The sequence below is a fragment of the Neoarius graeffei genome, chromosome 2, assembly GCF_027579695.1.
Source record: "Neoarius graeffei isolate fNeoGra1 chromosome 2, fNeoGra1.pri, whole genome shotgun sequence".
In the NCBI taxonomy this organism is placed as follows: Eukaryota; Metazoa; Chordata; class Actinopteri; order Siluriformes; family Ariidae; genus Neoarius; species Neoarius graeffei.
Genome location: NC_083570.1, coordinates 8,663,797 through 8,677,151, shown reverse-complemented (window position 1 = coordinate 8,677,151; position 13,355 = coordinate 8,663,797). Strand labels below are relative to the sequence as shown.

Genomic DNA, 13,355 nt, shown 5'->3' with positions numbered 1-13,355 from the left:
GCCTATTATCCTTCTCTTAAAGTTAATAAGACAAAAAAAAAATCATGTTGTAACCAAGAAACTGCGAAGCATAAACTCCTCTGTCCTGAAGGTGTCACAAAACTTCACCTCTGACTGTTACACTGGAGACTCCTTCCAGAAATGCTAAATGAACATCTCCCTTCAGTTACGAAAACATCACCATATAAATGATTTTTAAAATCGGTTTACGTCTAGCGTCCATCGTAGAAATCCCTGGGAACGAGCTGGTACGATGAAAACCATAAATTCGAACGAGTGCATTAATATACGCCTGCAAAACTTTCAGAGAAAATTAATCAGTATTTTCTGGCCAATCAGAAACCAGAATGCAACAATTCAATACAAACATTCAATACTAGGTCTAACTAACAAACAAATTAACTATTCATGCACATCTGGAGTTAAATCGAGTTTGGTCATGGGAGTGGTTGGTCCTCCTCTCAGCCCAGCCAGGTAGACTTGAGGTCTCGGTACGTTACTCTGTCCGTCTCTCTTCGTCTGGCAGGCAGCTTCTTTTGGAAGGAACGTCTGCGTGGTGTTGTGTCTCCTCATGTGGCTCAGGTCAGTCTGCGTCGAGTGGGTTACCTTATGGCGCAGGTTCGCCTTGGAGTGCATTCAACAAAATAACGTGTTAAACTTATTTCAGGGCTTTTCGGACAGCTTGAGCATAATCTAATCATGCCAGTGTATTTCAGGTGGAGCTGCTTACCAGTTTGATGGCTTTCCGTCTCAGCTCCCACTCGTTCCACTCGTAAGATCTGACGATGTTGCTCTCCAGCAGGTGTGTGTCCGTCTGTGTGCTGCTTTCACTTTTGCTGATGGGTTTCACCAACAATTTCTCACCTGACTGCATCTGTGAAGACAAACTTTCTAAGAAACGCTGCTTTGCACTGGCTCACCGCATTGTTGTTGATTATTTTCCTGTCACTCTCAGGCTCACAGATGAGATGGACAAGGATGGGATTGCAGTTGAGCAGTTTTAATGTGCAGAGTGTGTGTGGAGTCTTCATACGCCGCAACTGATTGTGTTGGATCAGTATGTAGGTGCTGGATCAGCCATATTTGTAGGCTAAGAGTGTTCATGGGGAATGGAGTTTGTGGTGGAGATCAGCGAGTAGGTCAAGTATGTGAAGGAGAAGATGCAAGTAAGTCACACGTCCATGATACCTGAGAGTACGGAGTGACGCTGGCAAACTGCTGATGAAGCTCGAGCAGCTGGATCAGTTCCGGAGATCTCTTCGCTCTTTCCACGATCAGTTCGATGTACTTGTCTGCGTTTGAGGTGAACTGATACGCAGCCTGCTTGGAGCTGAAGCTGTAATATTTCTCCCTGTGCTTCAGGATGCCGATGTTCGGATTGCCTTTGGAAAGGAACAGCAGCAGACTGAGCTTCAGAAATATGGACGTCTTGCCTTAAAGGAACAGTCCACCGTATTTCCATAATGAAATATGCTCTTATCTGAATTGAGACGAGCTGCTCCGTACCTATCCGAGCTTTGCGCGACCTCTCAGTCAGTCAGACGCAGTCAGACGTGCTGTCACTCCTGTTAGCAATGTAGCTAGGCTCAGCATGGCCAATGGTATTTTTTGGGGCTGTAGTTAGATGCGACCAAACTCTTCCGCGTTTTTCCTGTTTACATAGGTTTATATGACCAGTGATATGAAACAAGTTCAGTTACACAAATTGAAACGTAGCGATTTTCTATGCTATGGAAAGTCCGCACTATAATGACAGGCGTACTAACACTTTCCGCGTGCTTCGGCAGCGCATTGATATCTGAGCTCCGTATCAATGCGCTGCCGAAGCGCGCAGAAGGTGTTAGTACGCCTGTCATTATAGTGCGGACTTTCCATAGCATAGAAAATCGCTACGTTTCAATTTGTGTAACTGAACTTGTTTCATATCACTGGTCATATAAACCTATGTAAACAGGAAAAACGCGGAAGAGTTTGGTCGCATCTAACTACAGCCCCAAAAAATACCGTTGGCCATACTGAGCCTAGCTACATTGCTAACAGGAGTGACAGCGTGTCTGACTGCCTGGGAGGTCGCGCAAAGCTCGGATAGGTACGGAGCAGCTCGTCTCAATTCAGATAAGAGCATATTTCATTATGGAAATACGGTGGACTGTTCCTTTAAAGCGTGTCCTTTATTAATTATATTTAAAAGTCAGTTTAATTACAACCCTAATTCCAAAAAAGTTGGGACACTGTGTAAAACATAAATAAAAACAAAATATGACGATTTGGAAATCATGGAAACCATGTATTTCATTGAAAATAGTACAAAGACAACATATCAAATGCTGAAACTGAGAAATTTTATTGTTTTTTGAAAAATCTATGCTCATTTCGAATTTGATGTCAGCAACACATTTAAAAAAAAGTTGGGGCAATGGCGTGTTTACCACTGTGTATCACCTCTACTTTTAACGAAACTCTATCAATGTTTGGGAACTGAGGAGACCAACTGCTGTAGTTTTGAAAGAGAAACGTTGTCCCATTCTTGCCTGATGTACAATTTCAGTTGCTCAAGAGTTCGGGGTCTCCTTTGTCGTATTTTGTGCTTCATAATGCGCCAACTGTTTTATATGGGAGACAGATCTGGACTGCAGCAGGCCAGTTTAGCACCTGGACTCTTTTCCTACACAGCCATGCAGTTTTAATATGTGCAGAAAGCGGTCTTGCTGAAATAAGGAAGGCCTTCCCTGAAAAAGATTTCGTCGAACACCAAAAGCAAATATGGAAACAAACAAAGTAGGTCGAATTAATGACTGAAGAACGAGGAGCTTCAGCCAGAGATGTTTCACTTTCAGTGTTTTAATGCTGTAGTGTCACTTTACATCACAAATTTGTTTCTTTTGGGGAGCTGAATACGTCTTGGTCTAAACACTGTCTAGTCGTATGAACGCTCTAATATTCGGACTCTAAAAAAAGCAGAGTGTAAAACTGGAGAAAGAAAAGCTTCACTATGAACCTGGGAGCAAGAGGCCGTTCTTCTCGACAAGAGTGTATCCACACACACCCCTGTACTGCAGGAAGAGCTGCTCAAAGTTCGCCGTGGTCTCGGGCAGAATCCACTCGGACGATTTCATCTCCTCTGGATCAAGCCGCTCCTCTGAAAAAGAGAAAATGAGTGCTACACTTCACACTACACATGATGAGTGATAATGTAGAAATGAAATGCGCTCGCTCAAAGACGTAAAGCTGTAATGCTCAAGTTTTTTCCGACGTCTTCAGGCCAGAGGAGTTTACGCTACACTTCTTGGACATAACGAGCTGCCCACTAACAAGATGCTGTTCTGTAATGAATAAAAAGCTCGTGACGTCAGAACGTACCTGAGCTCTCAGCAGCTCTCTCTGCGTCAGATTTGACGGTTTCACCGCGGAGCATCTGATCCAACTGAACGTTCTCGAGAAGTTGCGACTGAGCCGAGAGGAACGGCCTCAGGCTGAGCGCCATGCTCCGGAGCATGTTCAACAAGACCATCTCATCCTGAAGCCCCGCCCACAGCCTGGCCAATGCTGTGAAATGAGGCTAATGGGAGGGATTTAAAATGATCAGACTCAAAATGATGCTAGCAAAGAGCTTTTGACAGAGCAAAGGAACACTTACGAACACTTGGGAGGTTGGTACTGCAGTTTTGGCGTGAACTGTGGCCTTCAGCACCTTCATCCTCGACATGAGGTCAGTGTGAAGAGCCTCCACTTGCTTTGCACATGTCATCACATCCGCCTGGCGGAGACAAATGAACTACGTTTTATTACGTTACGTGACTTTTACTCTTAATGATTATTAGCGAAAGTTAGCCATAATAAGAATAAAATAGTAACAGAAATTTAAATGTTTTACAATAACTTTTATTCTAATCGTTGGCTTGAACATTTAGATGTCTCTGTAACGCACCAGTATGATTTTGAGGAAGGCTTCATGTTGGCGTACATTGTACAGGGCCTGTGTGAGCAGGTCCCTGTTTAGCTTGGCGTCAGTGTCGGATTCAGAGCGTCTCTCCAGCAGAGTGGTGTAGCGCCAAGCCAAACGTTGCGTCCCTTCCAGTTCACGCTCTATATCTGTGCTGGCAGCAGGAAGAGCCTCGTTCAGGACGGCCAGCACTTCACGAGAGAGCCACGATAACCAGGATTGCACATCAACAATGTAACACAGAAGACATTACCACGATTACTTCAAAAAAAAAACTTGCTCTATAAACATGTATAGTTTCTTACAAGCCTGTATTCTGTCAATATGTGTGGATTTCTGAACATTTGTTACAATAATTAAGTTAAATCCTAATTATAAATGTACAGTATGTCACAAAAATGCATAAACCTGACCGAGTTCCTCTTAGACCAGCGGCGAACTATTACTATTAGACATAGGACTTGAGCTCAGCCAAAACTTAACCAAACACACCAAAAAAGCAACAGGGCAAAAGATTTTGTAAGGGATTAGTGGCAGGCTGCCAGGTCGCTCCGTTGTGTGTAGCTGTCGATGTTGATTTTAAAAGTAACAAAGTAAATTACACTTAAGTCTGAGTGAAAAATACTGTAGCGAGCATGCAGCGTGGAAGAAGAGTCTGGAGACAGAAATCTTAGTTTCTCGGTTGTTAGCCTATAGCTCTCGATAGATAGCACTGGCTTGACTGCTTTATTAGCATTCGCTAACACTACTGATGAACGCTATACTGGCTGGAAGGTGACTTCACTGCTGCGCCGACTCACAGTTAAGCTTGCATTGGCCTTCGAGAAGGCTGAGGGTGATACATTTTTAGTCCCTCCAGCTATAAATCAAAATCTGATTGGTTAATTAATTCATCTGTCACTTCCTACATAAACATACACTGCCATGGCCTTCTGTCCCGGCAATGAAGTCCTAACCAATGAGTGAGCAGCTCTGAACTGTTCTCAGCCTAGACACAACAAGCAAAACAATCTCATTGGAGAACTCGATTTTAATGTTTTCAGGACAGTAACCCTTTCACTTCTGAAGCAAATGTGATAGAAAATGAGGCCGAATTAGAATTAAGAGAGAATAATTATAATGAAATTATGAAACATTTGAAATGCTGATACGTTTGGGCTTCTCTGAACACCAAGAAGGCCCTGACGGTTCCCTTCTGTCTTACACCACAGCAATTTATTGACGATTACATCAATAAATGTCTTACAGAACAATTCGCCATACTTTCTATCCATTTCTATTTACATTTTTGAACTTGTGGGAAACAAGTGAGTTCCCGTTCTCACTCACATTCCTGCCTTTGCGGTTAATGAATGTCAAAAAACATCATCGTAAACTCTTCTGTCCTGAAGATGAGTGAAAGCTGAATAAACGTCTCCTTACCTTCGAGAACCGTTCAGTGATTTTCAATTCGGTTTACGTAGAGCATCCCGTCATTTAACAGAATGTTAACGTACCAAAACGAACATGTTAATGTAAATCTGCATGACTGTCAGAGCTGCTGTTATAAAATGAATCACGATGGCGAGCGTTAATTAGAACGCGAGGTGAGATGCACTCACGGTCCTCGATGCTCTCTCCTCCTTTCCCGCTGTCCTTGTTGAAGAGGCGAATCCCGGTGACGATCATGGTGAGCTCATTCAGCTGCTGTTCTTTATCACGCCTGAGCAGAGACATGAAGGCAGCTAGCTCTGATGGAGGGAACACACTCTGCAGTGCGGCTAGAACACACACACAGATGTACCGTAAGAAGAGGAAGGTCTTGTGCTATGGTGAATGGTGGTCCGAGAAACCAATTTGGCTGCCGTTATGCAGAAAAGATAGTAAAACTGTCTCTGACTATTTTCACAGTTTAGAGGCCAACGCATGGTCAAGACACCTTCAGAAAGTTGATCTTTGCGATGGGATTAGATCCTTTAATGCTAGTAAAGAAGGATTTTCTGTATGAGTTGGAAAATTATCCATCTGTTGAGTTCCCTGACATCTCAAACTACCTGGTGCTACAGACATCATCCAAGACAGACAAATAAATGAAAACCTGGAAGATCATGGAGGCGTACAACTTTTTATATGCGGCTGGGTTAAAGATCTGGGTTCAGTTGTTCAAAACAGTTATTTCCGTTAAAATTTTAACTTACCGTTGGTTAAAAAATCGTTTCTTGAAGCTAATTGAACCATACCATGAGCAAACCAATTGGTTTAGCCCTAACCAACATCACACCGTGTCAAAATCAATCCCACAATGCCACGCCCACCAAGTCTCCTGACTTGGAAAAAAAACTGCTGCTTGCATAAAATCTAAGGGAAATGAACACCTCAACGGACAATGCACGGCTTCTTCACGTTGGGCGTTCCAAATCTTCTTGAAACAAATCAAATATAACACAGAGAGATTCTCTATCAAATCAGTACCGATGTCGAAGTTCTGCCTCACTGTATAAAAGTAGCTCGTTTGGTCCTCGTCTGAATTGTTTTGGATGGCGCACATTAACAATCAGGAACATGCGTGTTTGCCTTTTGAGCTGTCCGTAACCACTTGGTTAAAAGATAACGGAGGCTGGGAGGTGCGTTAACTTTAACGGAGTTTTGAACAACAGTTTAACAGCAGGTTATATTTAACATCATGTTAAATAGTGATTGAACCATTGGTTAAAAGATAACCATGTTTTGAACAACCGGACCCAGGGGATCAGGACACTACAAGATAAATCCTGTATCATTTTTTCCTGGGTAAGGAGGCAGTTTCAGGCTTTTTGTACGCGTCTTTGCAATGATCGCTAGGACGCTACACGGTTTAGTATCGGCCGAAAGCAAACCACAGCCACTCGATTCGCAATCTTCCCTGCTCTTCTCTTCCAGATAAATCAATCACAAAGATCCACAGAAACCCCTTTAAAGGAGAACTGAAATCATTTTTAAACTTGCTTTATTTCTTAATTAACGTGTTATTCAATGACGTTTTCGGTTTTAGTAACTTTATATCGTGACTCGTATTGACAGCTAATCGCAATTAAATATGATACTTATCAGCCTATTCGGTTTTTAGCCATGTTGAATGTAATTCGTTTTGTTCCACGGCAGGCGTCGCTTATCCGCGCGATCTTCACGAGACTTGTGCGAGACTTGAAGCTTCAACCAGGTGTCAGTGCCGCCATTTTGAAAACTGTTTTCCAAACGAGTTGAAATGACGATTACTGCCTACTTTTTTCAAACTTTCCTGATTGCTATCAAAACAAACAAAACTTCCGGCTTGATTACATCAGCATTCGAAAGAGGGCGCGCGCGTCTTTTGACAACCCCTGTGTCTGAAATCGCTCCCTACTCACTATACAGGGCAGTATATAGTGAGGACGCCATTTTGTAGTGCTGTCCGAAACCTTAGTGAGGATTATTCACACCCTATACAGTGCACTCAAAGTATCCCACAATGCATCACGAAAAGTAGCGTACAACAATGGGGACTAACCAAAGCAATATATCCCATCATGCATTGCGGTCACGCTGAAAGAAATCAAATTAAAAGTCTCAAATTTGATTTAATAAAAGGCAGCGGCGAAGAAGAAACAAAAGTATTCAGCCTTGATTTAAAAGAACTGAAAGCTGCAGGGACTTTGTATTGATTAATGTGTGAAATGCGCTCAGTATAATATGGATTTATCACAAAAACACATGCGTGTGTTTATTATTTTGAAACCCATCAGCTGACTGATCTGGCACGTTTTAATTGTGCGACCGTAATGACGTAAATACCAGCGTGAAGGAGTAGTGTCCGAAAGAGTTTTTTCATTTTACTAATGAGCTCACGATATAGTCCTCTATACAGCAATTCCCTATATAGGGAGTAGTGACCGAGTCAGCGATTTTGGACACAGGGAACATTGGCAGATGTTTGTCACTTTGATTTCCGCTGTACGTTTTACTTCCATCCTATGATGTCTCACACAGGTCTCAACGAATCTCATTGCTTTGACATATGGACTGATATATTACAGAGCATATTTCAAACACTCATAACTTGCTATAGCAGTGACAAAATAGCAATCAAAAATGCATTCCTATATTTAATAAAATGAGAAATAGAATTTTGATAATAAAAAATTTGCCTTCAGTTCTCCTTTAAAGTCCTGGGTAGTGGCGAAACAGGACGGAGAAGTTATCACGGCTCGCTGTAACTGCTACGCTCACTCTTAACTCGTGAACTCTGCTTTTGTGTTTCCGTGGATCATTTCAATTATCTTATCTCTCTAGTTCAGTGTAGGAGCCCAATCCACATCATCCTTTATGTCCTTGTAAAGATTGCTGGGACATCGTGATAAATAAAGTGAAAATATACGCGTTAGTTTACAATATGGTGACCACGATCAACCAGTAAACAAAAACACATCTGAAGACTGAAGCGTCTCCTGAACTTCAAAACGTCACGAAATAACGCGAGAAAAGTTGGTGAGTTGCGAATCCAAACCAAACAAATCAGAGGAATTTACAAAGATTTCACAAAGTGATCACTGCAAACTCGCACGTTCTTCAACTCAGCTCCCTTCCGCACCTTTCTTGTCATCTTTTGGTAAAATCCTTTGCCGTTTCACACTTTATCACTTCGCAAGGAACCCGGAAGAAACTTTTATGAGTTTCACGCTTTGTTTGATTCAAGCAGCCCAAAAGAACACAAGCGTAGGGCATTTTAACAACTAGCAAAGCGCCCCAGCGATAGTAACGCTTTGTGGACAGTGAGCTCAGCTGACCACCACTTCATGTCTTACAGTACATACACTATCTAATGAGGCGGCTGTGACGTCGGATGCAACCCACCTACAGGAATCCTATGGGTGCTAATAATTTTGCTATAATATCTAAATACTATCCCACAACATCACCTTCAGCGAATTCTCAAAATGAAACTTTTTTACGCCAAGTAATTAGCAAGGAGTATGACTTGGGACGTTCTGTATTATCTATCGTGGGCTTGAGCTAAAACGTCGCACGTTATGAGTTGAGGTCGAAGGCCTTAGAAAGGGTTTGGTTAAAATCTCAGAGTGAGCACTGCTACGACACTCGTCTCAAATCCACCAGTAGGAGGACAGCAAACTTACATCGCAGATACAAATACGGTATAAATAAACGCTACGTTGATGACCTGAAGCGATAAACATGAACAAGTGTGAACAAGCAGCACACAGGCTCCTCTAGTTAGCAGACAATGGTGACAACAGATGTTTCAGGTGTTTTCTGTCTCTCTTGCTTTCTCACCTGTGGCTTCTTGTACGTTGGTGACGTCGGAGTCTGAGCCGAGGCCGGAGCGTAAAATCACATAGGTGACCATCCTGTAGTAAAGAGCGTCCAGCTCATCTCGGCTCTTGGCCCTGCTGTCCGTGATTTCCCGGCACGTGGGCAGGAGACGCATCTGCGCCACCTTCTGGTGCTCCTCCACAAACTCACCTGCTCGAAGGTGAACACGATTTACACTGTACACAATCACAGGACGTCCACCAAAACACAGTCCTGATTTCCTAAAATCTCAGATAAAGACGTGAAATCAAGTAAACGTAGACTTAAGCTAGTATCTCACTGGGCTGCGACAGCTTGCGACAAATTGCGTACGTCATTCGCGAGAGAGTTTCAAAAGTGTCTTGAAACATTCGCGGGGCTTCTCAATTTCCTCGCATGAGTTGCAAAGTGTCGCTCCTTCGTCACTGAAATTTTGAACATGTTCAAAAAATTCGTGCGACAAAATTTCTCTCAAAATAGCCGCGAATGCGTCGCTGGTGTCGCAAAGCCGTCGCGAACCCTTCTCAAGTCAGTTTCCATGAGGCTTCCTCTACTTCCCTGCCTGCCGAGGGAAAGCTGGGCTGCGACAGCCTGTGACTAGTTGGAGACACAACAATTGCGGTAAAACATGTGAATATCAATTCAGTGTGATTCCAAGTGAAAATTGTCGCTAATTTGCATATTTTATCGCAATTGTTGTGTCCCCAACTAGTCGCGGGCTGTCGCAGCCCAGTGAGATACTACCCTTAGTGGGACATGTTTCAAGTGATTTGCGAGGAATAACTTCATTTGGAGATTTAGTTCTTGAGATACTGAGACATCATTTGAAAAACTTAAAGAAAATAATAGGATAATTGGTAGAGCTCAGATTTACGCATGGACAAAAAAACAAAACACAGAACAGGTGAACACAGTAGGATAACAAATCAGTGACCGAATCAGAAACTCAGAAGAGTGTGAGAATTCATGCTCATACACATCACACACTTGAACACACACACGTTACTACACTACTGATAGCAGGAATAGAAACGGCACTTACGTCGAGACGTGTAACTCATATCGAAGTGAACCTGCATTTTAATGGTGTCCAAAGCAGGACTCTTCTGCTCCATCAATCTGTTTACACACAGCTGAACAGCAAAACACACACCATACACCATTCTACACTCAACGCTCACGTGTAACATCATGCACCGTGTCTAAGTAAAGAATAACACACTCCATGACCTGCTGTTCAGGGAAACTAATCTACAACATGCTGGTGTAAGGAAGCAGCGTTTCTGCGACCATCTTGTTTTCCTCACAGCACTTTCTTGACCTGTGATGGTTCCATTTGTTACAGAGAAACTGCAAAGTGTAAGATATCAGAAACCTTACAGCTTTACTTCTGACTGTTAAAAAAGCACTGATGCCAGAGACTCCGTCCGTAAACGTGACACGGTGATTACGTACGTTTTTAATTCCGTCCGTTGTTATCGACTCGTCTGCCGGAGGAGTCCCTGTGAATGATCTGTTACTATAGAAACCGTGACATATTACAACAAGTGCATTGATATAAACCTGTGATTTAAGAAAATGAATCAGTGCCTTCTGACCAATCAGAATCCAGAAAATTGAAAGTGCTGATTACATTATAGAATAAATACCTCGATTAGTTTTTCCACATCCTGCTTAGTCAGTGTCCGGTCAACGTTAAAGAGGTTCCTGGGGTCTAAAACGACAGCTTTTACCTGAGAGAGACAGACAGACAGACAGATGCACAGAGAAAAAGAGCAAGACAAAGAGACAGATGGATAGAGAGAGACAGACAGATGGAGAGACAGACAGAGAGAGAGACAGAGAGAAGGAGACAGAGACAGACAGACAGACAGACAGACAGACAGACAGACAGAGAGAGAGACAGAGAGAAGGAGACAAAAACAGAGAGAGAGAGACAGAGACACACAGACAGAGAAAGACAGACAGAAAGAGAGAGACAGAGAGAGACAGACACAGAGAGACAGACAGACAGAGACAGACAGTAAGAGAGACAAACAGAGGGACAGAGACAGACAGATAGAGACAGAAAAGAGAGAGAGAGAGAGAGAGAGAGAGAGAGAGAGAGAGAGAGAGAAATGAGTATTAAACTATTTCTTGATTTATTATTAACTCAGCATTGCTGTATAAGATCTGTCCTGTGATTAAAGCTTTCAAAAGGTAAAATGGGATGAAGGTGGAGGGATGAAGATGGAGGGATGAAGATGGAGGGAAGAAGATGGAGGGATGAAAGTGGAGGGATGAAAGTGGAGGGATGAAGGTGGAGGGATGAAAGTGAAGGGATGAAGGTGGAGGGATGAAGGTGGAGGGATGAAAGTGAAGGGATGAAGGTGGAGGGGTGAAAGTGGAGGGATGAAGGTGGAGGGATGAAGGTGGAGGGATGAAGGTAGAGGGATGAAGATGGAGGGATGAAGGTAGAGGGATGAAGATGGAGGGATGAAAGTGGAGGGATGAAGGTGGAGGGATGAAAGTGGAGGGATGAAGGTAGAGGGATGAAGATGGAGGGATGAAAGTGGAGGGATGAAGGTGGAGGGATGAAGCAGGTGGAAGGATGAAGGTGGAGGGATGAAGCAGGTGGAGGGATGAAAGTGGAGGGATGAAGGTGGAGGGATGAAAGTGGAGGGATGAAGGTGGAGGGATGAAAGTGGAGGGATGAAGGTGGAGGGATGAAGCAGGTGGATGGATGAAGGTGGAGGGATGAAGATGGAGGGATGAAAGTGGAGGGATGAAGGTGGAGGGATGAAGATGGAGGGATGAAAGTGGAGGGATGAAGGTGGAGGGATGAAAGTGGAGGGATGAAGGTGGAGGGATGAAAGTGGAGGGATGAAGGTGGAGGGATGAAAGTGGAGGGATGAAGGTGGAAGGATGAAAGTGGAGGGATGAAGGTGGAGGGATGAAAGTGAAGGGAAGAAGATGGAGGGATGAAGGTGGAGGGATGAAAGTGGAGGGATGAAGGTGGAGGGATGAAGGTGGAAGGATGAAAGTGGAGGGATGAAGATGGAGAGATGAAAGTGAAGGGAAGAAGATGGAGGGATGAAAGTGGAGGGATGAAGGTGGAGGGATGTGCGACTCACCATGAAGGCAGTGAGGGTCTCAGACACAGCTGGGCCCCGCCTGCAGCACCGCTCTGTTATTTCCCGGATTATATTCTTAATCACACTCTCAGCCTGAGCTCGGGACATGCTGCAGATTATTACACCTCACACACTCACTTATACTAAAACTTATTAAATATTATTTTTGCTCTAATAAACGGTAAATTATCAAACGCCTGCACTGTGGACTGTTTACTCTCAGACAGTAGCAACGCCACGCTGGTTTCCATGGAGACGGAAATACAAGCGTGCTGTAGTTCCATAAACCGCCACAGGGGGCGACAAATCCCGTTCTGTGCTTCAGTTTAATGTCGAACAGCTGCATATATTTTTGTAATGTCTGTTTACACGTCTGTAAGTTTCTATATGTATGTCTAATTGTAGTTTATTTATAGTTGTACTTTCATTTTTTTATTCTGTGTTGCGTACAGCCCATCCACAAAACTGTAAACTAACGTATAAGCACTGAATGTTATAGAAAGTATTTGAATATCAATTTCATATATTTTATCTAAAATAGTTAAACTCTTTTTAAGCAGCTAACTTTTACTAGCAAGTCCATGTTAGCATAACTTAACTCGTGAGAACATGACCAAAATAGTTATGCTTATGAACCTTGCTATTTGTTTTAAACATATACACATTTTGTTTTATTTGTTTGACTGCTTGCAGGCTTCTACTTTCCCCTTAAAAGCTTTTATTTTTCCCCGGGCATTCCAGAAACTTCACATTTGACCTAATTTACATAAAATCTGCATTCTGTAAACAAAGAAAGAACAGGAAAAACAAAAGAAAGAAGGAAGGAAGGCAAATAAAGGAACATAAAGAAGCTACAGCTTTTCCCTTTTACTGTAATACACTTCCGTAAAGTAAAATAAATCTAGAATCTAAAGAAAATCTTTTAAAATTCTATTCAGAATTATACAAATAGAATGTAAAGGTTGAAGCACAACTCTGTTAGGAAGCACAGAGCC

At 42.9% G+C, this 13,355-nt stretch overlaps 1 protein-coding gene across 1 annotated transcript; it reads right to left on the bottom strand.

Moving 5' to 3' along the window:
• Positions 1–402: 402 nt before the first annotated feature.
• Positions 403–12,468, bottom strand: LOC132871793 (cilia- and flagella-associated protein 206-like). The gene is made up of 12 exons (XM_060906306.1): positions 12,361–12,468; positions 10,897–10,980; positions 10,290–10,380; positions 9,230–9,418; positions 5,545–5,703; positions 3,929–4,134; positions 3,638–3,757; positions 3,361–3,559; positions 2,999–3,139; positions 1,189–1,382; positions 731–874; positions 403–624 (listed from the first exon to the last, which is right to left on the bottom strand). The coding sequence occupies exons 1-12, from the start codon at positions 12,466–12,468 to the stop codon at positions 403–405; spliced, it is 1,857 nt and encodes a 618-aa protein (XP_060762289.1).
• Positions 12,469–13,355: the final 887 nt, after the last annotated feature.